This window comes from Manacus candei, unplaced genomic scaffold, assembly GCF_025592945.1.
Source record: "Manacus candei isolate 608988 ecotype Guabito, Panama unplaced genomic scaffold, ASM2559294v1 h1tg000008l, whole genome shotgun sequence".
Classification (NCBI taxonomy): Eukaryota; Metazoa; Chordata; class Aves; order Passeriformes; family Pipridae; genus Manacus; species Manacus candei.
The window spans coordinates 26,905,797-26,933,560 of NW_026138056.1; the positions used below are offsets into that span (position 1 = coordinate 26,905,797).

Genomic DNA, 27,764 nt, shown 5'->3' on the forward strand with positions numbered 1-27,764 from the left:
TGTGAGTGGCTGGACCCTTCTGTGCTTAAATAATTCCAGCTATAGGCTAGTTAATGGGAAACACATGTCTCCCAGGCACTGGCGTGAGCTTTCGGTCCTGCTGCTCCCGCAGCTTCTCCCGAGCAGGCGTTCAGGTAACTGCAATGGGACAGCCACGACCTGACCGGAGCTCTGCCTGTGCCTCGGAGGGTGAGCTGGCGAGGGAGGAGGAGAAAGGGGCGAGCGGCGGGGGGAGCGGCGGCTCGGGGAGCTGCCGTGCCCGGCGATGAATGGAGCGGGTCCGCTCGCCCGCGCCGCCCCTCGCCCGCCCTCCGCTGCCCGGCGGGGTCCGGGGACATCCCCGCCGCGCTGCCCGCGGGCCGGGCCGGGCCGGGCCGGGCCGGGGGGACGGCGTTGCGCGGATTCCATTTCCTGTGGCTGGGACAACAAACTCAGGTTTGCGAACTGCGCCGTGCGGGCTCGTGGAGCTGCGTAAAACATCGTTTACCGAGCTAGCATGATGCTCGGGAAATGAGGAAAGAAACAAACACGGAGGGGGAAAAAAAAAAAAAAAAAAAAGGAAGAAAGGTAGGAAGTAGCGAAAAAGGAGTCCTGCACATTGCCTCTTTGTGCTCCGGTAGCCAGGGGTGTGATTGAGTTCCCAAAGCACCCACCCTCCGGGGTGCCACCCAATGGCTGCCGCGTGCTCGCAAAGCCCCTCCCGCCCGCCTTGGCTGAGAGGGACCCTCCGAGAGACTGCCCGTACTGGCTCTCACAGGCTGTAACATATAAAAGCTGTTAGCAGCGCCCCTGGCCAGAAGCTTCACAACTAGCAGAGTTTAGTCCTTTGGGGCGTTGTAATAAGAGACACTCTTTCACAAAGGTTCATATCATCACATAGGGGAGTGCTATATATACTGGGAGAACAATAGACTCAGTTCTTTTTTTTTCTTGGTATTATCCAGAGGTAAGCCATTCAGCTCCATAAGTTTGCTTTGCATGCAGTTTTTTCAATGCTTATCACATTTTGCTGAACTTAAGTTTTGAATGCTATTTCTAAGATGTCCTGCTTTCATGCTTTATATGTTTTCTTTTGCCTATGAGTTTATCTCTGCCACATTGTGTCAAAACAACCCATGCCTATGGGATTGGCTTAGGCTAGGATGTATATTTTCACTTTCAGTGGAAAACATGATATGAGGTTTCTTGCAGTCTCCCCATTTCAGATTTATAGTGTGGTATATGGACTGATCTGATGTGATAGCACTGTCACTATTTCAGGAATTCTACTAGCCATGATCATGTAATTAATGGTATAATGATACTTCATTTGATGTGTTTAGTAAGAATATTATTATCACTTAATACAGTTATTGAAAATTGCTCAGCAACACGTGTTCTGATTGTTTTTATGATTGAGCTGAAAGACAGAATAATTTTTCTAGTCACAGCCTGCCAGTTCACTTTGTCTTGTTACCCAGATACACAGAATCACATCTTTGACATCTTCTCTTCTACAGATCTGTTTTCTGCTGCCCTGACTTAAAGCAGAGTTCCTCTGTGGCCTATCTCTCTCCTTTGGCCCCAAAATGACAGTAATTGCTGCAATCAGTTGTACTCTCTTATTTTCCGTTCTCTGTGAAACAAGTGCATTAGTGTTGCCCAACTCCACTGACCTATTCCTGTCAGACAATAATTTCACTGACATTGAGACGGCTTTGGCAGCTCATCTGGACTCTGCAAACATTCCCAAAGCCAGGCGGAAGCGCTACATTTCACAGAATGACATGATTGCCATTCTTGATTATCATAATCAAGTCAGAGGCAAAGTCTTCCCACCTGCTTCCAACATGGAATATATGGTAAGTGAAATTTGTTTATTTCAGAGTAAAACAAACTGTAAGTCAGCAATTTAATTTTCTTAAACAGATTTCAAGGGTTCAGTTAAGTAGATAAATGGGTTTTTATCTATTATTGCTTACTAAAATGTCCTGTCCTTACATTTTTAAAGCCACATTAACTTAAGAAAGCAAAAGCTTAATACTGAACTCTGAACCTCTTATTTGCCCTGTTCAATTTTCATTTCCATGTGTCGTCCCAGTGAAGGTTCTAAGACCCAAGTAAATGAAGTGGTGAGTTAACTGCTTATTGGCTTGAGGAACAGTATACAATCACAACCTGTGATCACAAGTGTTTAAAGTTCTCATCATTAGTAGTCCTGTTGTTTTTGTGGACCACACTGAAAATCGTTGCCCTGATGCGCGTAAAAAAAAGTAGCTAATGACCATTTCTAATTTCTTTCACACATAATACTTTTGGAAGGAATATGGTAAGACTGTATTTGCAGAGTAATTCATCTGATGCACTGTTTGGCTCCTGTTCATATGTTTTACTTACTGCATATTGTTTGTGAACACTTAATACCTTTATTTTTCCATCAAATACAATGTTGCTTTCAAATGTTTTGCTAATATATAGGATTTCAGTGTGCTCATTTTCCCCCTTATGGCCAAGTACTTATTATATGAATTATCTGTTCCTACAGGTATGATAGAAGTTATTCATTCACTGTGATTTCATACTTAGCTCTGCTAGCTAAAGCAATGTGTTTGCTATTTTGTGTTCCAACTTTGAATGCATGCATACTGGACCTCTAGTGTTAAACATAGGCTGGTCGACCAAAATTTTTTTTATTTTCTAAGTAAGACATTCACATTGTTTTGAAAGCCCAGACACATTGTGTCAGCACCATAAGAAATGCTTTAAGTCACAGAGTTTCTCATGTGACAACAGACGGTTAACAGGTTTGAGAAACAGGATACCATCAACTTGACATAAAAAGAGGATAACAGTAATAGCAATTCCTCCTTTTTTAGCAGCTAACGAGTAACAATTTGGACATGGTTTCTATCACAGACATTACCTAAATCTGGATTTGATCATATAATCTGTTCAACACATCCCAGCAGCACCTCAAAATGCTGAGTGCACTCAAAATATTGCAGAATGAAGACCATAGGCTGAGTTTGAAGTCTGTTTAAGTGGAAAGGTCAGAGACAGAAAAAACAAAGAGGTCAGAAGTCAAGCTCAGTCATCATTTTCATTGCTGTGCTCTCCACTGACGTTTCCTTTGATTCTGCATAAATAAACTTTGTTGTAATGTCTGAGGGAATGGCAGCCTACCATGCCCTTCCTTGGCTTGTGTCTTTTAGAAATGTGCTCCTGCAGTTTGCTTAAGTGAAGCCAGCACCCTGTCATACTCCCAAAGGGTTTGTAGAGTACAGTGTTCTTAGCCTGTTCAGTAAAAAACCCTTTAAAATAGAGATCAAGTTTCCTCGATTAAATCTATTTAACCCTATACATAAACTGCAAAGATTTTATCTATATTGGTTGGGTATTCTGCTGCAGCTTTGCTGCAGCACAGATACAAAATCCAGATTGAAGGCATGGTCTTTACAGCTTCCATGCTATTCTTTTCCTTGCCTTTCTTACTATTGCTTTTACCAGTACCAGCCAGTCGTAGGATGTACTTGTGTTCCTGTCAGCATCAGCCCCATCAGTAGTCTCACGTGCAATGTCTAAGGCTTGCTTTCACATTTGGTTTTCCAGTCTGAAAGTACTTTGTGACTTCATGCTGCAAAATTCAAAGCAGGACTGCAGGCTACATAGGTGATGATCCAGAGCGCAGCTTGAGCTTTGATCCCTAAGTGACACACAACCCCTTTGCCACCAATTCTCCTTCAAAATTGAGTAAGTCTATGTATGTCCCATGTAACTACAGAGCAAAAAAAGCCCAGTGAGCAACATCACACGTGGTAATGTGCTCTGCCATCTCTGTTGAAGTCATGGCAGCATCTGTGTAGCTTTTTACCTCTGTGGCTACAGAAGGGTTTTGGTAGGAAGGCCTTGAAGATGGCATGGTGCTGGTAAGCCATGCCAAGACTGGAGACACCAGTCTGACTAATGCCCATTTGAGTTTGCTTTGTCCATTCTTTGCTCTCTGAATAATTTCAGTATGTGGCACAGCACCTGTTGTATCTTACAGGGATACGAGGTTGCTGCTGCTATATATAAAAGATATTGTGTCACTCAATACTCATTTTCATTAATAAGACAGCAAACATATTGTCATTACCAGCAGAGAACGTTCACTGTACTTGAAAGAACCTTACAGAGTGTGTGTTCTTGTCCTGAATACTATGGAAAAGTGCAGGGGTAGTGAAGTAAATGGCCTTTCCCATTTTCCCTAACAATGATTAAAACGGATGTCACATGTTAGAGAGCTGGAATTGCTTACAGATGCAGTAGATTGTGGAAATCTTTTGTAAGTGTGTTAAGGTAGAGAAAAACTAAGCCGTTTAGAAGCAGAAGAGAAAGATATTTTCTCATATTTTCTCTCTTATTGGTCATATTAAATAGTGTTTTGTTGTTTTTTCCTAATTCTGTTAGGAACTGTTCTCATGAATTATTGTGTCACATTCTCACTTCTGTACAGTTCCATTTGCTTTTTATTCCACCCTGGTAACAACTCAGGATTTAGTTGTATGGGTTGGTTCTTGTGATTCCAGTTCTCCACACCCAACCTTTTTGGCTGTTTTTTTTCTTGGCACATTCTGTTCCTTCCCCAGTACAGTCTGCTTCTTGCATGTTCAGTGCATTTATAGATACTCTGCACTCCCTGGGCATTATTTTCTCTGCCCTTACTGTCTAGAAAGTTTATGTGCTGTAGGGCTCTGGATGAGAGGTCTTGAAGAACAGCTTTGAATTCACATGCATTGGGTAGGGGAAAGTCAGATAAACACTGCAGTAACAGCTGGGGTAGTGTTTTAATTCTCTTTGGGAGAGGTATGTCTTAGTGCTGCTCCAGCCTGTTGCTGTATGCACTCCCCAAGGAAACTGAACAACTGAGGAGTGAAAAACTGTGATGGGAGTCATTGCTTTATTTTCAGTCTGCAGTGAAAGAAATTGGTGTGTCTTAATGCCAGTTATACTTTGGTAAATCTTTCTGTTGGGACATTGGCATCCTATGTGTTAGACTTCAAAGTAGTCCTCCTTTTGGTTCTGATTCTGGTGTTACTGATGCCTTCAACTGGATGTTTTTCTACAGGTACAAATTTAGTCATTGTATATGTGAAAAGAGAACAAGAACTTCTAAGCCAATAATATAGAATTAATGAGTCTTTATTTTAATTTGGATCTTTCTTCATCATCCTAAGACTGTTTTACTTTAGGCTGCTTGTGCTCTAAAAGCTGAGGGTGTACCTGTGGAAAGAAAGATGACACCATACTTTTGACCTGGCAAAGGGTGAAAACCATCTACTTGGCTTTGCATATTTTTTCTGAAGAAAGCAGAATAATTCCATAAAATTCATGATTCAGAAAAAGTGATGTGTAGATTTACCAGCAGCTGTCTAGTGTGCAAAGTTTGTAAATCTGTAGATACAGTGGAAGCTTGTGAACAAACAAATCCCTTTCTGTGAATGCTAATTCTGTACTATAGAGGTCTGTTTTGCCTTTTTGGAACATCTCAGCTACTTTGTAGGCCAGTAAATATTTGCAATATACTGTCAGCTGAAATTTGAGTCTCATAAAACATGCCTTTTAGTGTGCATTGATACTACCTTTAGGCTCCCAAAACATTCATTAATGAAATATCTGATTCTCATAGGATCAGATGTTGTTTTACCTTCCTTACAGTCATCCCCACTTGAGGTCACTTTCTTTGTAGTCCATATGGTCTTTGTTGCAACCCATGTCACTGTGTGCATGCTGGCTGAGAAGGTATGCACACAGGCATGCTCTTTTCAGTGTTGCATGCAGAAGTAGTAACTGGTAGAACAGGACCTTAATGAGCATTGAACACTATCCTCCATGGAATTCCCATAGGCAAAGTGGGTTTTACTTAAGAGTACTCTAAGGTGATCTGAATAACTTGTTGAAGAGCCATAGCAAAAGACAAGCTGTGAGTAGTTCACTGCTGGTTCTGCAAGGATGAGTCCTGAGCCCAGTGTGGATCAACACAGTCATTAGTAGAATGGGAGTAACATGTCTGAAGTATAATAGAGGGGACAGGATTGCATACTCAGAAGTGTGTTTGTGGAATTATGCCTGAAGATTTAAAATTTTAGGAGAAAAAAGCGCTCTAAATAAACCTGAGCCTGCTAATGAACAGAAGATGTTCAGATATTCAAATGTTCAATTTTAATTCTTTTTTTTCAGTGATGTGTAACTGCACTTTTGTATTTGGGAAAACCTGCCCCTTGTTGAACATGTCACTTTGTAGGACTCAAAACAGTAAAAGATTTGCAGACTAGCCAGAACTGAGTTTAGCTGAGTTGGTTAGAGCATGGTGCTAATAATGCTATGGTCGCAGGTTTGATCCCCATAGAGGACGTTTACTTAAGAGTTGGACTGGATGATCCTTGTGGGTCCCTTACAACTTAAAATACTCTGTGACTGTGATTTTGGCTACCTAGGAGTTATTTTGTGTTTCTCATCAGCAGGTGGCAGGGGAACTGGAAGGGAATGAAGAATATGAGCCTATCAGTTTCTAGTAAATCTGCATAAAAGACCGTGATAACATGGACAAATGAAATTACCTATTATTCTAAAAGAAAAGTAATTGTGTTCCAAAAGAAGTTCCTGTAGTCCTGTGAAGGAGCCCATGTGTGTCATGCTGGAAATCTGTGTACTCTGTATGCTTCAGGAAAGACCCTCTTTGCTGAGGTGATGAATTTGGATACTTAGCTTCTTGTCCCAGATAATTTGCAGACGAGACAAAGTCAGGTCAGAGAAGCAAGAAAATAACCTACTTAGTGGTCATAAATGTAAATAAGTGCATTATTATGTCACTTCTAAATCTGAAAGTCTTGATAAAAATCTCTTGCTGTCAAGGTGATCTTAAAGATGTTCTGTGAATATGCAGTAGGTGATGGGTAAGACAAAATGAAAAAAAAAAAAACAACAAACCTACTTCAAGTTTTCCAAAGTCCTATTTAATACCTTTTATATGGGCATGGAAAGACTGAGTTAATTTGGTTTTCTCTACAATTCAAAAGCATTTCTGATAAACAATTTTTTTTTTGCTGTTGTCAGTATGGTTTCTTACAGACCATTCTAAACTTTAAAGGACATTTTGTTCTTGAGTAATTTGCTCTGGTTTATCTCTGTGGTCCCACTGAAATCATACATGTCTGTGAGTAAGGGTTGCAGGGCTAGTTCCTTCAAGATTTATGTCTAATGAGTTGGATAGGATCTCTTAATTCATGTAGTTTATCCCTGGCCTGCTGCAGGACTTCCTTCTGCGTTACATACATATGGTTTTCATCTTGTCTATTCCTGAACACATATAGTGATGCTGTCTCAGTCACATCTCTTGGCAAATATTTTACCTTAGGAATAGAAATAATTTCCAAATGTCTAACTTAAATATTTCCCTTTAAAACTCAGATAATTAATCTTTATATGCATTTTTAACTGCCAATAGTATTGCTATACTTTTTCATTTCAATCATTACCCTTTACATATTTACTGACAGTTTTCTTGGCATTAAGATGCATTTATGCATATTATTGTTCCTTAATTTCCATGTGTATGTCGTTACAATACTTCTGCATATTGGATCAAATGACAGTTGCACTCCATTTACAGCTCCTTTGTTAAATTAGTGAACACACCCTTCAATGTCAAAGAAGATTAGGCCCATCATTTTAGCCAGGCATGTTCAAGGACACAAGTGCCATAATGCAATAAAGAATTTACCGTAGAAGTTACTGGCAGCCTACTTTTTCCATTGAGTAGCCCTGTTCTCTTAAATCCCATATACCTGGTGAAAGTTGAAATAAAGTAATCAGATGATGAGTCAGGGTACAAAGATCTTAATATACTTTTCATCATGCCAGAGCAAAAAGCAAAACCCTAAAGGTAAGTGTAGTCCACCCCAGTCTTCTGGGAGGAGAGAGATCAAGATGCTTGGAGCTTCCCCACTGTGGTCCACCTATCCCAATTTGCCATAGCTTTTAGCTTGCTCTCTGCTGGGAATTCACAAGTGATGTAAGAACAAATGAGAAGGGGTGTAATGGTGGAATGTGTTCACTGGTTCCAGTTTCTGCCTCTTACTACTTGTGCTTCTGTTCAGCCAGTTGGTTATGTCCCTTCTGCCTAGTACCATAACCCAGCACCTGGAGTGTCTGAAGATCGTGGACTAATGAATTCTGGAATATTGATCCTCTCAGCAAGTTAGAATAGTACAGAACAAAGTAATGTGATTTACATGGTTACAGTTAAGGGTGTTTGTCTGCATCACAGCTTGGAAAGGAAGCAGTTATTTAACAGCAGACTCAGTCTTTTTCTTCAGTGGAGGCACAATGTGGCAACTGACAGTGAGCTGAAATAAAGCAAGAATAGATGGAGCTTACTTTCCACGAATTTTGGCACAATAGAGTTACCTACCTCTCACAGGTGAGTTTAGCCACTTATCTGTTTCCTAGTGCACCATGGTCAATAATGCAGCACTTGGCTATCACTGAGATGTAGGATACTGCCCATTTTTCTAGCAGTTTCATTTACAGAAAGCTAGGAAAGCCTGTTCAGTCTCAGTAACTGGTGTTTATCTGGGGTCAAATCCAAATGGATGCTAGCTATATGAAGTACAAAAGCCATCTTTTACGTTCAGAGTGAACGATAGAAGACCTGTTGAAAAGTTGAATGGAAAAGACTCTCCTAGAAAGTGCTCCTTAAAAAATCTGAAAATACTCCCCAAAAATGCTGTTGTTGATAAGTATTTTGAAAGAGAATGACTGTGCTAAACTTGCTTTGGTACTAGAGCTCCATTCCAATGTTTTATGCATAACATCCATCTTGATGGTGTTTTAGAAGAGAATATTTACATTATTTAAATTTAGTATTAGCACAAAGCCTTCTAGGAGTTTAAACAAACAACAACCAACATAGTAGAGTCTCAGAAAAAAAGGAGGCTGCCCAGAGCCCTCAGATTTAGACATTCCTTTATTATTAAATGTAGCACCTCTTGAACTCCTTGGCTAAAAACAGAGACAGGGCATTTTTCACAAGAATCTTGATCCAAAGTACACAGTACTTTGTTTCATACATGAATGGAGATGATAGTAACCTTAAACCTCTCAACTTTTTTATCCTCTTTCCATACCTGAAAAGAGAAATAATCTATCAAGGTCTTTGAAAATGTGTATCCTAAAGACAGCAAAAGATGGAAATCCCAGGATAGCCCCTTGTTTGCTTTTTGTACACAGAACAGCATCTTCAGCTCAGGCATCTCCATGTATGAATGCATTTGCAGGTGCCCTCGGATGGGGTTTTGGGTCTATTTTAACACAACTGAGAATGAACGGGTTTTGCACCTATATCGATTTTTGTGATATCTGTTAATCTGTATCAAGAGAAAAAATCTTAAATTGAGCTCTCTTCTTCTGAGAATAAAGAACTATTTTTCTTAATCTTTATTCTGTAGAAAGAAGAAGCTTCTATGTGTTTTCTTTTGTGTCATGCTGCTATGTCTTTCAGCTAAAGCTACTTAGAATATTGTAAGTATTTTCTTTGAAAACTTTTGAAGAAATTAGGAACATTTTTATCTTTTAATAAAAAACTTCAGTGGTTAGTAACAAAAATAAGTAGAGAAAATGGGGTTTTTTCATATAGATGAGAAACAAAACAATACAATACAATACGTATATTTTTCATTCGCATTTTGTGTTTCTAAGAAAAGAAAATTTGCTCTAATCACATATAAAATAATAGAGGTCAGACACTCTCCTGTTCGGACTTATGACCAATTGTCAGGGCGACATGGAGCTAGACAAAGTTTGGTCCTTTTTGTTACCACTTCTAAGATAAGTTTTTGCCAACTAAAATATGTCTTGCAGTAGGTTAGAAAAGCACTGAATATTTTAAGATATGTAGCTCTGATACTTTACTTTTCCAAGAACTAAACAAATAATAGCATAGCAGGGAAGCTTATTGTTATTAAATCTGACAGCCTACCAATTTTCTTTTTTTCTTGTTGTTTAAAAGCCTGGTGCCAAATATGAAAAGAAATGCAGACAACCTTTAGAAGAAACAAATTGACTATTTGCAGTGGTCAAGCTTAAATGATAGACCTTTTTATTTGCGCAAAATAGACACCCAGGAACATAAACTCCTGTGTAAAATATAGACTTGAATTTTCATAAGAGGAGTGTTTCTGGCAGTGAGGTTTCTTGGACATCTGTCTGGTGATGGACTGATTAAGACAGACCTTCTAATACTGAACCCTTCAGGAGTGTGAATCAGATGTTTGGAGCTTTGGTTATATGAGAGTAAATTTACCATAAAACATTGCACAGTTTTACTTTGAGTTGCAGTGGAGTATTGGACAAGCAGCTTGATGTATTAACCCTCTATTTATTTGCAAAGGAATGACGTACAGAGCTGCGATTCCCATGAAGATATTTTTCTTTAGAGGGCAGACTGGCAATTTTCTGTGTAAACTTTCTAATTATTACCTAATGCATGTGAGAAAGGACCTACATCTGTGGTAGCCACCAATTACAATAAGCACAGAAAAATTTCTAACAGGTGGAAGTTGAGATTAAAAAATATTCATATTCCTAGAGAGAGAACCTAGAGTCCAAATGATCTCAAGGCCAAATAAATACGTAAAGTTTGCCAAATCTGTCTATAAGTTCCAGTGAGCTCATATGTTTTCACCACACAGTGTGTATTGAGAAAAAGTGAAGGCAAAGAGACAAGGTTCCTTCAGTCACTTTGCTGAAAAAGCATGCAAGCAGAAGGGCTGTTCGATTGTTTTATTAAGCTTTGTGCCAGATTTGTGGTAGTGAATGTGGAAGGGGGGTTCTACAGAAAGTTTCTAGACCTTAAAATGCTACAGGTTTAACTGTATGAAAATGAAGGGGAGAAGTTGTACCCTGCACCCCACTGTGGGATTTCAGAGAAACAGCCACTGTGCAAATGGTGTGGCTGGTCCAAGGCTGAGTGACCTGTGAGGACAGACCTGTATGCTGGAGAGTAGCAGCCTACATGTGCTAATCCGCTCTGGGACTTGCACTAGCAGCTGTGGAATGCAGCTGCACAGATGGACTGGACATGTCAGACTTCATCCCTTGGCTTCACAGTGTTTTCCCCGGAGGAAGAAATTGCTTGAGTCAAGGTCTTCTTCTTTCTCACTTGCTGCCATTCTGGGAGCAAGAATTTTTGATCTTCAACTGGGCAAACAAACAGAAGCACGGGGCTGCTGGAGAGTAAAATAAAAGGTCTGAGATGAAAAGGCTAATTTTTTGACTGATCACTGCTAAAAGGTCCTACTGGCTATCTTTCTGAGGTGCCTAGGAACCACTATGGATTTGTTTGTGCAAAATAACAATCTGAACATCACTAATGTGAGTCCACAGTAAACATATATTAATGACAAATAAGATGCCAAAACTGGGAAACAAATTGCCACTTTTTATTCCTTCAAAGTGTAGAAGTGTTGCCATGCAACTCTATTCAAATTGCATATCCCAGCATTTCATTTGCCATCTCATCACCTAACTGCAGTCCTGTAAAGAAGCTGTTGTAGAGGGGACTGATTAAAACAGCATACTTCACCTGTTTGCTCTGGATTTGTACCTGGTACTTGTCACTCCAGCTGTACAGCTGGAGGCAGCCAGCTGAGGGTCTAGTCATGCCACAACTGTTCTGTCATTATGATCAGCAACCCTCACTCTATGGGCACTGGGGGAATTCCTAGGAAGGTAGTGGGTGACCATGTTTTGCCTAAGGTATTTGTTTTATCGTTGAGAAATATGCATAATACTGTCTTAGCTGATGTGTCATATTAAAAGACCACAACAAACTGAACCCAAACAGTGAAGTATTGAAGACTGCTTCTGGTATTTAATACTCACAGCAGTGCTCTGATGAGGTTCCCTTGTACTCTTGTGCAACTGAGGAGAGCTTCCTTGCTACTGGCAATGAAACAGAGCCAAGAAAGATCAAGGATCATGATGGCAAAAGAAAAATGAAAGCACAATTTTGGATCCCTCAAGGGCTTTAAAATGGTCATTAGCAGAGCCCCTAGGCTACGAGGTTGAAAACATATCTTGACGGATTCCCCAGTTAGCCCATATGTTCTATCTTACAATCTCAGGGAAGGAACGCTACTATGTATCTAATTTTTTTTAATATTTAAACACTTCTAAAAGCTTCCAGTTTACACACAGATACCTACACAGAATGAAAGAATCATTAATACAGTGTACCACTGTGTATTCTGCTCCCTTTGTATTTAGATCACAAATTCTTGCTACCTGTTGCCATTAATAACCATTTCAGAGTACTCGCAGAGAAGAGTTCATTGTCACTTGATTTGGTAGTGATGTCTTTCTCATACAACAAGGCCTGCATAGAGACACAACAATGTTAAGTCAGGTTTGCTGAGAACATCTGAAAATGATGGATATGTGAAATCACAGTTCAATTACACTTACTAAAGCAAAGCAGAGATTAAAAGCATCATTTTCAGGTTATGAAGCCCACCACTGGTGCTACAGAAATATTGGGCCTTGGGATTTTATTGATATCAAGGAAACGTGTCATTTTGGGTCTGTACCTTTATTAAAGCAGGGGGCATATATTTATTACAGGCCTTCAGTATGACTAGGTGAAAGAGTTAATGTCAGGTGCTACTTAAGAACCTTCTTTTTTCGTGGAACACTTCTCAGTTTTGCCACACAAAAGGTTGTAGTCCTCTTAGTCTTCTCTGTAAGTACTCATTTAAATGGAATAGCTTTCTCCTTCTGTTGCAGAAATAGGAGGTAAAGCTGAAAGCAACAAGGTGACCTCACTACTTTATCTGTAAGTAGAAGACGGTGAACAAGTTTACCAAAACAAATATGTGGAACACTTCTAATCACTGGTTCAGGCTCTGCTAACAGATGTTGCAGTAGACCATTTAAAACAAGGAATTTGAAACTTTTTTCTTTACAAGTAAGATTACCATAGGGTAAACGTATCCAGAGTAGGAGCATATTTTTAATAATACATCAGTCCTTTAGAAAGTTTACAGTAAGAACAAGTGATTATGTTTGCCTCCCAAGATATGTATTGAGCAGAGGGTCAAGAGAAAGCTACTGCATTTAAATGATTGATATTTGGAGTACAATTCTGCCTGCAATGAAAATGAGCAGAACCACTCAAGTTATAGTTAGAAATGGTTATGTACACAATTCCTCACATTAAAACATAGCCATTAGTGTAGGAAGAGAACAGCCAATTATTTTTCAACAAATGTTGTGGATCTTTGCAATATTGTAGTGGTTTCTTTTTCATCATCAGATTGTTTATTGAGCTTCATAATTTTTTTAATATCTAAGAGCATAGTTGTGACCAGCACCTCCTGTTCCAACAAAGCTATTCCAATAAAGAACAAAAGGGCAACTTCATCCCTTCTACATATAAATTATCTAAGAATGAGTGAGAGACAGCTATAGAAACAGCTATAAAAAGGGAGGGTACAAGGCAACTGTGACCCACAAAATTAAAAGGCTTCCCTTGGGGAAGTTAGTTCACTTTTTGGGCTTCAAGAAATTTCGTTCAACAAGAAGGAGATTTTGTTGTACACTCTATTGCTTATTACACATTCTATGGATTAAATATTTTACTATTTGTTTACTGATGGAAACAAAAAAACCCAAAACAAAACAAAAACTTGGATGAAATTCTGGCTCACTGGCAAAATTCCTGCTGACTATATTAATGCTAAGATTTTACTCCTAACTCTCAAGATGCATGTGCTGTGTGAGTGCAGAGAACACCCTAGAGCTGCCTCACAAAGTGGTCTCTGGTGTTGAAATACCCTGTGTAGAAGCACTGCCTTGTTCCTTGTGTTCAGTCCTCTCGAGAATTTTCAAGTGACGTGTAGTTTTAAAGTGTTGTTTTGCAGAGAGCAGTGCAGAGAGCACAGACAGCTTTCTAGGAAATTAGTCTTTGGCTCAAGAAAGAAAAGTAAATTGGCCAAAGGATGTTCATTTCAAGTTGCCAGTGGAAGTGTGGTGACATACTTTAACTCTATTGCAGCTCAGTTAGACCCAGTTGAGGGGTGGGAGGGTTTCCATGATGGACCAAATCAGTGATATGGAGCTTTGAGCGGATCTTTATACCGTATGGAAGGAGGGTGATTTCTTCCCCAACTACTTACAACCTAGCAAATGAAGATTTGCTATCTCCAGGGAGAGAATAAGCATAGTTTGGCAGTGGGAGTTTGCATGATCAGCATTTAAGGATGAGTCACCTTCTCGGACCTTAACCCACTGAGTATGGAAGTCTTTCTCCTTTTTCCCTTTTACAATTTTGTGTTCATGTCAAGCAACTCTCTCTGATGTGCTTAATAGGAACACTGGATTGTCCATAATTTCAGAGTTTATAGTTTTGTTTATCACTTTGGGTTTTTATAACTCTTTGCTAATTACCTTGAGCTTTTTAATTTCTCCTCATACAAAACCTGTCCCTCTTGCTTTCTAGTTACTTCAGTTTCTCTTTTTAGAGTATTTTTGTATTTCTTTATATGCTATTTATCTATGTACAACAACGAAGCCTCGTGGGTTCAAAAATCTAAATGTCTTTGCCCTGTTCTCTTGCATGCCCAAAACAGGGGACTGAACTGAGGTACAAATTATTACAAGTGTGGACTCAAGATTAGATTTCTTTTGAAAGGGCTGAACTAATGGTACATTCTCTGACAATTTAGAAGACTTTAGGTCATTACAAGACAAGTTTTTCTACTTCAGCTTATATTAGTTGCTTGTCTTTTTATAGAATCATAGGATCATTTGGGTTATACAGGACCTTAAAGATCATCTATGCCTGCCATGTGCAGGGACATCTTAGTACTAGATTAATCAGTCCCATCCAACCCGGCCTTGAACACTTCCAGGGATGGGGCATCAGCAGTTTCTCTGGGCAACCTGTTTCAGAGTCTCACCATCCTCTCAGTAAATAACTTCTTCCTAATATCTAATCTAAACCTTCCCACTTTCAGCTTAAAGCCATTCCCCCTTGTCCTATCACTTCATCCCAGTGCAAAAAGTCTCTCTCCATCTTTCTTGCAGGCTCACTTCAGGTACTGGAAGACTCTATAAAGTCTCCCTAATGCCTTCTCTTCTTCTGTTGTTAATCTAGAGCCAGTCTACCTTTTCTTCTAGGAATGTAAAATATAATAAAATAAGGAAGGTGAACCACTTCGACTTCTTCCTTGAAATACAAATGACTTACATACCAGTATGGGACTCTGTACAAAGGCTTTTCTTCAGCCTGCTAATGAAGAAATAGAGGAAATTGAAAGATGCTGCATATGCTCACCTGCCCCTTATTTCTTAGTCAGTAGTTATTTTCTTTCTCTTTGTCTCTATTTTTTTTATGTTTGCCAAAAATTTATTCTGTCCAGAAAGTGGTCAAGAGTAAAAAGATAACAGAAAGCAGAGTGTACTATACATGACAAACCCATGACATTTTTACTGAGTTTGAAAGAACACTCTGAAACTTTACCAATCAAATGCTTCAGATGATTCCTGATAACCAGAAAATGAAGCTGAGAAGAAGTGAAAGTGAACTAGAAATACTCTCAATGTCCAAGGCAGGGACTGTGCCTCATTTGAGAGGCTTTTAATAGTGAAAACCTAATCCAGTCTTCACATTTCTTTCAAACACCTAGTATGCTATTTTGCAAGGCAATTTAGTACACAAAAATATGCTGTGTGGAAATCAGGATCTCGGCACTGTTTGTGCAAATACAGTACACATTTAGATTATTGTGGGAGTGCAGCCAGGTCACTTGGGAGCAAGCATGCAAACCTCATGTTCAGCCTCCTGGCAGGAGCACTCATGCCAGAAGCATGATTAATCCCAGCAAAGGAGGGTGTTTATGGGGTGTCACAGTCCTGGCGGAGCAGCCCCTTATGGATACACACCAGGCAGCTGTGTTTGGACCCACATGCTGGATCCATGTGCTCCTCTGCTCCCCTGGGCCTGGGCAGGCTCCAAACGCCCACTGTGGCCCCAGCCTTTCAGCCCACTCCCCAGGCGGACTTTTATGCTTGTACCTTCTCTTTAAGCCCTCTTTTTGGGACCACTGCTGTACCACAGGGATTATAAAGGTTTTTTTGTACACTGGCCACATGCAGCTAGTTAACTAAATGGCAGAGATTCAAAGCAGAAGAAATGTCTATGCACTGGTTTCTTCACCTTGGGCCCTGGAGCACATCCTGAGCTTTGGATGGTGCCATATCAGTCCTATCAGTCCTATGTCCCCTCTCTTTTACCCTCATGCTCCAGCTTAGCCTTATCTTCCCTAGTTACACACTCATCTCTAACTCCTCCAAGAAACTCCAGTAATTTTTCAGAGCTGAAGTCTAAGTGTTCTTTGGCTTGAAAACCATTCCTTCATAGCATGCTTCGTCTCTCTTTTGTCCTCATACTGGCATGCTTTGACTTTGTTCTGGGAGCTTTTCTGAACAGGTGTAAAATAGATCTTTGTGTTGAGCATCACCTATCTTTCTGTCCCTAGGGTGGTTCTACTTGAATGGAGGATGATTTGTGTTAAGGGTTCTTATTGGTCTCTGTTGCACTTCACCTTTAATCTTGAAAGTACCTCACCCACTACACATTCACAAAAGCTTGGTTCAGTGGTCTAGCAATTTCATAAAATTTACTAAATTTTGTCCTTCTCACTAAGAGAAATTTCTCAAACTAACAGAGTCAGGGCATGAATTACTGTCCTAGTCAATGATTAGCCTTTTCATTCTGCAGGTTAGTGAAATTAAAACTGAATTCAGTCTTAGCAATCATTATTAGCATGTAATTCAGAAAATATTTGTGACATGGGCCACCTTATGCTTTGATAAGTTTATTTTTGACTTTGCCTGTTATTTCATACCTCTGTTTCATAGCCATTTGAGATTTATGAGTTTGAGTTTGCATTTGTCTTTAAAGAGCTGTAATGGGCTGCGTGGGCAATTTTACCAGATTCTGTTCCTGCCTTTATACCTGCAAGTCACTACAACTATCCTGCACCTAAACACTCCACACAGGGTATTCAAAATATGCATCTAATTCCAGAATCTACAGCCTACTTGGGTATCCCTTAAGCAACTAAGATATACAAGGATTTGTGTGCACTTATAACATAGCAGTGAGATATTCTTTATCCAGAGCTCCAGTAGGTTATATTGTCAGTGCCTTGATTATTGCTGAGGCAAGCTTGTTTTGCTATTTTGCTGCGGAGAAAGCAGCAGTTACAAATCAGGCATGTAATTGAGCAGGCAAGGCATATAAAGCAGATAGTGTTTAAGTTCATTTGTCATGTTCCAAACATTGCAGAACTTAAGAACTGAAATCGTCTCTTCTTACAGAGCTGTTATCCTTTTAGTCCAGGCAGTGAACAATGTCAGCTCCTGTGCAGAATAAAGTAATGAAACTCATACTGCACCTGGAAACTATTCATAGTCTTTGCCTTTGTGTAAACCCTTTTATTGACCTTGTGACCTCAAATATGAAGAGCTGCCACACACGTTCACTCTGGCTATAGATATTCCTGAGGTCCTATTTCAAATTTTTTGGTGTTTTTGTGGGCTGTGTAATACCTATGCTGAATTGTTCTTCCTCATGTTCCTCTACTTCACTTTCTATCTGAGTCTCAGCCAATATTTCACTCCTCTCCACACATGGATCTCATCAACACAGGAGGGAAAATGGTAGGAGAATGTCTGTTAGGTGAAGGGCTTTTCCAGAAAAAAAAGGGAGAGATCTGAATACTTGGCTTCCTCTAATGATGTGGGCAGGAATTCTGTCCAGCAATAGGGCAAATTCCGCTGGATACTGTACATGCTGCCTCACATCTTTCCAGACCTGATGTGTTACAATAGTATATTTGTGAGTTAAGATACTTGTTTCTTGTGTTCTAGTACTATGATTGGTATTTGTTTTTTTCTGTTCTACTGCTAAGGATATTTTATTTTGTTAGGTCTGGGATGAAACACTTGCCAAATCTGCAGAGGCTTGGGCTGCTACATGCATTTGGGACCATGGACCTTCCTACCTACTGAGATTCTTGGGCCAGAACCTGTCTGTAAGAACTGGAAGGTAAAAGGATACCCTACAAAACAATTATTTTGTCAACCTTTGAACCACCTTTGAGATCCAGATTTTGGACTGATGCTAGGGTCATCTGCTCTTCTATAGTTTACATCCATCTATGTTCATTTGACTTAAGAATATTATTGCTTAATACTGCACCCCCAGTGTTACTCTTTCTGTATTTTAAACAAACACAGGTATCGATCTATTCTCCAGCTGGTAAAGCCATGGTATGATGAGGTGAAGGATTATGCTTTCCCTTATCCTCAGGACTGCAATCCCAGATGCCCCATGCGATGTTATGGACCCATGTGCACCCATTACACACAGGTTGTATAAATTATTTTCCTCTATATATACTCTCCAAAGCTGAACTTTTCTATGATGTATCTATATGTCCCTCTCTCAAATAAATGTGTATATATATATTGTATATATATATGTATATTTATTCTTTTCAATTTGGACTTCACCAATAATAAATATTTATTCAGATGGTTTGGGCCACTTCCAATCGTATAGGCTGCGCAATCCACACGTGCCACAATATGAACGTCTGGGGATCTGTTTGGCGACGAGCTGTTTACTTGGTATGCAACTATGCCCCAAAGTGAGTTACTTTATTTTTGTTTATTTTTATATTTTGTGCATGTTTTGTTCCCCTCATTGGACTGCTTAATCCTTTTTCTGCAGCATGACCTCTATTTGTGCCTTTGATTCGGGCTGTTCCTTTATTCAAACTTTTAATCTGAACATACAGAAATGTATGACTTCAGTGTACAAGAAAGAAAAGGAATCAACTTGATGTGTACGAACCAAAACCAAAACCTTGTTTTCTGTTGTTGCTGTTTATATTATTGTAAAAACTTTTTTTTTTGTCTTCCTTCTTTGCCTGACTCTACTTTACTTTGAATTCCCTATTTCTTCACTCTTTTATATATATATACACATGGTGAACTAGACTTCCTCAGGGAAACAATTCCTCTCTATATCAGGCATTTGATTTACCGAGAGGTGGGCCTGTGCGAACCTCATGAAGTTCAGTAAGGCCAGATGCACCTGGGTTGAGGCAATCCCAAGCACAAATACAGGCTGAGTAGAGAATGAATTGAGAGCACCCCTGAGGCGAAGGACTTGTGAGTGTTTGTGGATGACTCAGCAAGGCATGCTTGCAGCCCAGAAAGCCAACCATATCCTGGGCCGCATCAAAAGAGGCATGACCAGCAGGTCAAGGGAGGTGATTCTCCCCTCTACTCTGTTCTCCACCTGGAGTGCTGCATCCAGCTCTGGGGTCCTCAGCACAATAAAGATGTGGATCTGTTCGAGCAGGTCCACAGGAAAACCACTAAGTTGATCACGGGGCTGGAACACCTCTCTTATGAAGATAGGCTGAGAGAATTGGGGCTGTTCAGCCTGAAGAAGAGAAAGCTCCAGGGAGACCTTGTATCAGTCTTCCAGTACCTGAATGGGGCTTGCAAGAAGTCTGAAGAGAGACTTATCACTAGGGCATGTAGTGATAGGACAAGAGGAAATGCCCTTAAACTGAAGGAGGACTGGTTTAGGTTAGGTATTAGGAAGAAATTCTTTACTATAAGGGTGGTGAGGCACTGGAACAGGTTGCCCAGAGAGGTTGTGGGCTCCCCATCACTGGAGCTATTGAAGATGGGGCTCTGATCAACCTGGTTTAGTGAAGGGTTCCCTGTCCATGGCAGTGGGATTGGAACTAGATGATCTTTAAGGTCACTTCCAACCCAAACCATTCTATGATTCATGAACAGTGATGATACTTGTTGTTGTCCACAGGGTACCTTTGCTTACGACCATGCTGCATAATGGCATCCATAACACTGGTTCCACATAAAGTCCATCAGCCTAAGGCCCATGTCTACAAATCCATCTCATCTTGTCCTCCATATTAGGGTCTGTTAAAGTACAGGTCATAGACACAAATAGGCGGCCCTATATCCAGTGGCTTGCAGAGGTCTCTGTTAGGTTGAAATGAAGAAATTAATTTTCTCCCAGCATTTCCTAGACGTCATCCCAAGATTACTCTGGGTGCAGAATGAGTCAGTAAAGTATAGCGCTGAGCCATGTTCGATTTGCGGTCTGGTTTGGACCATTATTTCAAAAGTAGCATGGACAGTGTTAAGTGACTGGTTTCTCTGACTGTATACTAGGCAAAGACATAGTTCTGTATAGGAATCTAAGTATAATTAATTGAGCATGTTTTCCATAAACTCTTGGTGGCACAGGTCCATTTGTGGTAAAGACTATGCAAGAATATGTCATTATTCTAGCTGTTATATGAGTAAAAGAATTTTTAAAGATTTTGCAAGATAGGATTTAGTAAGAAAACTTACTTGGGGAAAAAACCAACTTTAGAAATCCAGGGGATTTCTCTGTCCTTTTCTTTTTAATATTTACTAGAAAAGGATGGTAAGAAATGAGTGTGAGGGAGCAAAGATTAGGCAGCAAAAACTGTATCTGACTTCTAGTTCTGCAGTATGGACAAGGTGAAATCAAAGTTTACAAGAAAAACCCAAATATTATTTGAAAAAATATTAAAAATTGCAAACTTGGTAGAATACTTCTCTCATTTTCATATATAGGAAGAAAATGGTTTTATACACTAAATATTATTGAAAACTGATGCATTGTTGTGTATCAGTTACCAATGAATTATGAAATTTTGTATTTTGTAAGTCTAAAAATCCCACTGTTTCTCAAACACCAAACCAAAGCCTGGAGTTACGAGTTTTTCTCGAGGTGAGATTGTGAATAGACCTTTAATTCATAAGTAGTGGAATAGTGATTTTCACATCTACTTCTTGCAAAGTCACAAAAATTATATTGAGTGGTCTTGCCGGGATTAAGTTTGTATTTCTAAGATTTAATTAGCTTAAGGACGTTGGGCTAAGAGTCCTTGATCACACACACATAGGTCTCTTTGCCAGTCAGTAGTTTGTGTTCGAGTAACCAGCACATCAGAATCTCCTCTACAGAATAATGGAGTGAATGTTGCAGCCCCAACCTGAGTTACTAAGACTGGAATTTGGCAAAGACTTAGGATTTAGAACTCAAGTAATTTTCACTGATACCATGCTGTAACACTTAAAAATATTTGTGCTTCCGAAATGAGGGGGGGGGAAATAAAGTTAAGGAGGATAATTGCAAAGTTTAGAAAGGCCCTGCCCCAGTTTATCTAACAGTCTGACACAAATCAGCCATGTGTTGCATAGAAAATGAAGCAGAAATCAGTTTTCAGCAAATTCTTTCTGGATTTCCATATCTGTTATCAAGCTAAATATATTTCCTGGGCACTTAATCTGCTGTACCCATTTGGAAGAGAAGTAGAAATGAGCAAATTATTTGAGATTCCTACTTTCTTCCAAGGCACAGCCCAGACTAGGGCTTTTGATCCAGTGTTATTGGCTGGGAGGTGGGGGCTGACAAAATGTTTCATAAATAATTGCATTACTCACTGCTATTCCACGTCACATGCAAACTAAAGGAAAGTTCTCTGCTCTGTGAGACATAACATTTAAATAAAAATCTAATTTTAACTTTCTGCCTACAATCATGAGTGTTGCATGAATTTCTAAAAGCTTGTGGTTTATATAAACTCCTTAAAGTCTGGATGCGTTTTTCAGATGTTCATGGATGTTTCAGAGTTACCTCTTTTCATATCATCACTTTCCAGACTTTTTACCCCTTTCCCCCTAGGGTATACTACACAGCTCTGTTCACCAGACAGGAGTCCTTCTCTTTTCATTAGCATCTATGAGACCCTTGGAAATACCCAAATTCAGTTCTTTTTAATACATTACTGGTGCAAATAGTTTTTATCTTCTCTTTTCTTGAACAATGAATTCAGCATCAGACCTTCACAGTGTGGACCTAGGGTAGTGCAACCTAAGAGTAAGATTTAACTAGTTTGTTTTTTTGTCTTCTAAGTACAAGCTTTTAAGATAACTGCTAGACAAAAAGGTGCTCAAGGAAAACCTTGCACCAATGCTTATTTTGCTAATTTTTCATAAATATAGCCCTCCAGTAAAAAATACTCTTGCCCCAGGATCAGAGAATCAAAAATCACTTGGCTGTAGCAAAAGCAAAAAGCCTGGGACTTCACCACAGAGATGAAAGGACATGGCATGGATGTCACTGGCTTTGGTTGACATGGTCATTCTCCTGCTGTTTTTTGGTTTGCTTCTCGGTAAACTACAGAAATAAATTAATATCGTGATTTTAGTAACAGACAATTTATAGGATATCAATGAAGATGTTAACTTTAGTCACTCAAAACAAGTATGTTTAATGATTTTTTTTCTTCCACTCTGAAATTACTAAACGTTCTTTTTCTTTTTTGTTTTCAGGGGGAACTGGATTGGAGAAGCACCATATAAAGTAGGAGTCCCATGTTCAGCTTGTCCTCCAAGCTATGGAGGTTCCTGTACCGACAATCTGTGTTTCCCAGGAGTAACATCAAACTACTTATACTGGTTTAAATAAGTTAAGGTTTACATTATTTTGAAGAAAGCCCACAGATAAGTAACAAGAAGCTTGTATATTGAATTTTGCACATATTATATAGAGAGAGATATTGTAATAATACTCTGATGTTTTCTTTTTGTATGCTGTTGTATAATTAACTTTCAAAGTATAGTATAATTTGGTTTTAACACTTTGGGATTTAAGACTCACGTTATCCCTTTTAGATTAGCCTTTGTTAAAGGAGAGAAAATTTTCGCCTTAGCAAGTGTAGCTTCCTGAAGGTTAGTTTATATTAAAAACACATCAAAATATAGAATATTACTTCATTTTTAAAAATAATAGCTCCAGAAAGAGAAGGGTCATTGTTTAATACTGTGCTTTAAAAATGGAGTGTGACATACAAAGCAACAAATGGCCCTCACACTCCCAGTGATTCCTCCCATTTACACCTGTGCTTCCAGCTGCAATGTCAATGGGACACTGAGCAGACAAATACATATGTGCAAGAGAAACTGCAGGTTATTACCTACCTCATGCACAGCGTCAATTGGTTTATGGTGTTTCAAGAGTTCAGCACATGGCTGCTGCTATCATCAACAATGTCTGTGTGCAGACAGGAATATTAGGGAGAATGGGGAACCACATTGGCCAAGATGCAGTGGCTGTTAACTCACAAGCCTAAAGTCTTATCTAGATAGAAAGCTACATAATTTTAAATATACTGGCATAAGAGCTCAGCTTGAATCTACATTCTTGTATTTCTGAACACAGTCGTAATGCTTATAATGGTGCTTTGCAGGAGTATATTTATTCTTGTACAGAAAAGCAAGGAAATATATTGCTACAAAGCAACATCCATCAATACATGACATCCATACTGTTTTTCACACTGTCATTTTGCCAGTATATATGTTATCCCCCAGACTGAAACATAGTCAAGAACCAGGAAAGATCAGACCTAAAAGTAGATAAAAAGATTTGTAAATAAAAGTCATCAGGAACTTTTAAAAGTTCATATAAATTTCTTACAAAAATTCCAAATTTCTAAAGCAATCGGCAGTGTCCTTTAAAATATGTTTTGCTGTTTCCTGAACATATCTGTGTGACTTATTAAAAACCAAATCTGCCAAAAAACGTTCCTCCCAAAAATTGAAGACCTTATGGGTGCTCACTAGAATATTTATAAAGAGGGTCTACACATCAAGCTAGAATATCATACAGGTACTTGACTAGAAAAACAGATTATGGAAAGGAAGAAATTGAATACCAGCCACAACTACTCCGTCATTGAAATAGCCTTGAGTTTTGGGTTTCTATTACAGGGCAGAATGTACTCCACTTTAAATATACATGTTTAGTAGCATGTAGCATGTTTACTGCTTGCATTGCTACATTTAGACCTCTGAAATTTATGAACTTTGAAAAGCAATACTGAGTAGAGCAAGTGGAACAACAGAAGGTTATTTCACTAGTGCTACAAATGTATGCATCTTTAAGTCACTAATTCAGTCTTTTGAGGGTATTCGAAACAGTCTGTCTCCAGAGTAGGAAGTAACATATTGGTGATACAAAAGAAAGACCAGAGTCTGAATTCTTCACATTAGTTATTCTTTTTCTCAAGCAAGATATCTGAGATGGGGGGAACAGGCTGTATAGTGTATGAAGCGTAGCAGCCCCTCTCTATCTGTCCATAGTCTGATCCCTCAGAGAACGTCAGCAGCTGAGCTACGGCTCTTCAGACATTTCTGATTAGTGACACTTCTGTATCTGACAGGGCATTAACTAGACAGGTATATTGCCTTTCAATGTGTCCACGTGGTAAAAGAATAACACTTCTAATATTCTACTAACATTTATCTTAACAGTTACAATATAAACATTTTTCCTTATGTTCTCAAAGGGGTTTGGACTTGGACAGTGCTCAATCAGCCAAGTACTTTGGCTGAGTAAAATACAGTCCTGTTTCAGGAGTGAAAGAAAACCTCTTTGTATCATCTAGGTACACACTGAAATAATTCAGTGAAACAGAACTACTTGGTGGGTCACTAGCCCTTAGCCAGTACAATTTTTGACAAAATGCATGTGACAAATGCATTTTTGTTCTGCATGAGGAATCTTCTATAGAGGTAAAGACAGCACAGTTAAAACAGTGCATCTAGCCATTTTTCAGTATTTTTATTATTTTTTTTTTAAAAGATACAAAATAGGAAGCAGAGCATAAGAAAAAGTTCAGGTTAAGCCGTGGAGCCTACAACAGTAGGTCTAACAATAAATGACTACGCACTTTGAAACTTGCAACTTGTATGTTGTATGGTACACTTTCCAAGCAGGACTAGACATTGTAAATTAATTTATAATTCTGTAATTCAGCTGAAATTATTATCACGGGTATATATGTTATCGTATCTGTTACTTTTTAAGTTGCTACAAATACCTTGATTTTGTGTAATATTTTGTTTTCTGTGGATATAGAAAACTTTGATTTTAACAAACAGATATGCAGGTTTGCCACAACATCCCATAATGGTGCTAGGAATTAACTATCATAAATCACACTGTAGTTGACAGCAGCAAAAAATATTCTGGATATAAGCTATTTCATACGAGCAGCTCCTGATAAAACCAGTCACAAGCACTCAAGCATTAACTTAATATTTTTCATTGAACAGAGGGGATTACAGCTCATCAGATATTTGATTAACACATGAAATTTCACCTTCCACTTTAAAGAAGGCAGCCTTTCTGTATTGCCTATTTGAATTGCCCCAATTTATGTTATCTTTTTTTCTCTTGGGCCAGGTAATGACAATGCCAGTAAAGCTCTACTTTGATTGTCAGTGCCACTGCTGCCTGATTGACTACCTGACACCAAGTGCTGCTACAAAAAAAGTACTGAAATGTGCAGAAGACTTCAGTTGTCTTTGGCAGCTCTAATACACGCTGAGAAAAATGCTTGATGAGTTCAAGGCCATGCTAGGCAAACTACCCCAGTAGCTATTCTGATGGCCCTGAAGTACTAATTTCTTCTCAGCAGAGGGGTGTGCCTTTAAAGACAGAGAAATTAGCTCTGACTTCTGTTCTGAATGTAAAATTATAAAAGTATATACAAACTAAAGGCAAAAAATATTTTTGGTCAAAATACTATGAGAGGCATAAGAGTGAAAAATGGAGTAATTGATATAGTTAATTACTGAGTGCAGCTGTTTATGATATCTACTTGTGACTTTCTGCCTCATTTAAACATCTAAGATGATGGGTAGCAATTGATACCTTTTGGTGCTAACCTCTATGTTCTGGTGCTGAAGTTACAGATATTTTTTTTTTGGTGGAAGATGGGGTTCTCTTCCAATATTACCATATGCACTCCAGTGTTTGTGAGATCTTTTTCAGCTAAGCATATAATTTACCACTAGGCCAGATTTGCTTTCGAAGTTCCTTTTTGTGGTTGTTTCAGGCTCTAATAAGAGTTTTATGTGCATCAGATAGGAAAATGTATTCAAGTTCAAAACCAAAACAAACAACACTCTCCCCTCATCACAACAGGAAAGTGCCTGTGGAACAAATTATTGAGAGAGTAAGACCTCTGACAGTCATGACTTCATATTGATGCTGAACAAGTTTTAGTGATTCCAGATCCTCTCTGTGAAAAATAAATGACTTCAGAAAATCTGGGCTTGACTTTGGACACTTATCCTTGGGATCTGTTCTCTGAGATCAGTTTGTTTCCCTATGAATTTTAGATGAGTTGGATCAGGTCTCAGTGAAAATCATAGAAGGTTTAATATAACTTTTGCAGGAATTAAAAAGTTGGATTCCATGAGAGCTCTATGAACAGTAAAATTAGACTTCGTGTGCCATCTGCTATCGACATTGGAAAATACCATGAGGCTCTGAAAGAGGAAACTTCCCAGGGCACAAGTGATGTGTACCTCAGCTGTGACCTAACAGAACAAAATATATCTGTATCTATATTCATGTCTATGTCTATAGATAGATGGATAGATACATCGATAGATCTGTTGTTATAGTCTCTCCGAGGACCAGGTTGAAAGCATGGATGCCCTCTTGTGGTTGAGAATGCTGCTATGTCGGCTTGATTACATTGGAATCCAAGAGGTTTTAGGATTTTTTAAAAACAAACGCAAATTTAAATTTTTTGGCCTTGATTTTAAAGACACATTACTTAGCGTGTCTGTTTCCTTTGAGAAATGAGGTGCAGTGCATAACTCCTGCATTTCTTAGTTTTATGTGTTTTGTAAGTACGGAACTCAATCACAGTTGTACTTGCTGTCGGTTTCCTATTGTACAAAGTTTTATGACTGTGAGGTAAAACAGAGGTATTCAGATATCAAAAGAATTTTTAGAAGCATTAAATCACATATAGTTCTTAAAAAATAGGGTGTGGAAACCCTCATTACGCAGATACTAAATTATAACAGTCCCTAATAGAATTTTAAAGGCCCAAATTACTGTTCCAATCTTCCCGATTGCTGAGTTTTCAAGACAAAACTCTTGTTTTCCTTTTCTAGAATGAAATGATCTTGGAATCCAAGCACATAGAATTTTTATGGTGCTTTTTAAAACAGTGCAAAATAGAAAATTTTTATGCTCTGATTCTCAGCTCATACATTGGTTTGATGGTCTCAAAGTGCACAAACCTTGTTTAAATTCATAAGTAGAATGTTGAACTTCTGACAATAGTAGCCTTAAATAACAACAGCCTTCTCAAACTGCCTTCTTTCAATAGGAAATAATTGAAAAATCAGGAAAAAAAAAAAGCAATGACCCATCTGATTAATTCAACAGATGGGCAACAGCCTATCTGGTTGATTCAAAAAATGATAAACCAAATTGATTACTATTGGTAATTTTAATACTTCCTTGCTGCTTATCCTTCATTTACCAAGTTTCCCTCAGGATAAAGTTATTTTCTCTTAGAGAAGATTTTTTTGCTCATATTACAAGGCAACACATTTTTAAATTGACACAAGCCAGTGGAACAGATAGAAACTTTTGATTGTTATCCACACTCTGCAGAGCCCTTCTGAGTGTGATGTGTGAGAAATCCAGATTGAAATGGTTGCAACTGAGTATTATCTCCTCGTCTTCTCCCAAAAGACAAAATTCAGAGTGAAAAATGATTTTGGCA

At 38.9% G+C, this 27,764-nt stretch overlaps 1 protein-coding gene across 2 annotated transcripts; it reads left to right on the plus strand.

Annotated features, from left to right (window-relative positions):
- The first annotated feature begins 71 nt into the window (after positions 1–71).
- On the plus strand, positions 72–27,764 carry PI15 (peptidase inhibitor 15). Of its 2 annotated transcripts, none has more exons than XM_051769209.1 (6): positions 72–134; positions 1,500–1,841; positions 18,012–18,130; positions 18,322–18,454; positions 18,619–18,734; positions 22,498–27,764. In XM_051769209.1, the coding sequence occupies exons 2-6, from the start codon at positions 1,569–1,571 to the stop codon at positions 22,631–22,633; spliced, it is 777 nt and encodes a 258-aa protein (XP_051625169.1). In that variant the 5' UTR covers positions 72–134; positions 1,500–1,568; the 3' UTR covers positions 22,634–27,764. The 2 variants fall into 2 exon arrangements, with proteins under 2 accessions (XP_051625169.1, XP_051625161.1); XM_051769201.1 differs by lacking the exon at positions 72–134 and adding an exon at positions 759–946.

Excerpts from the sequence above, each read along its gene's own strand:
- PI15 (XM_051769209.1), top strand. The coding sequence starts at position 1,569 with ATGACAGTAATTGCTGCAATCAGTTGTACTCTCTTATTTTCCGTTCTC. Across the intron at positions 18,131-18,321 it reads CTGTCTGTAAGAACTGGAAG|GTATCGATCTATTCTCCAGC; the intron begins GTAAAAGGATAC and ends AAACAAACACAG. Across the intron at positions 18,455-18,618 it reads TGTGCACCCATTACACACAG|ATGGTTTGGGCCACTTCCAA; the intron begins GTTGTATAAATT and ends ATATTTATTCAG.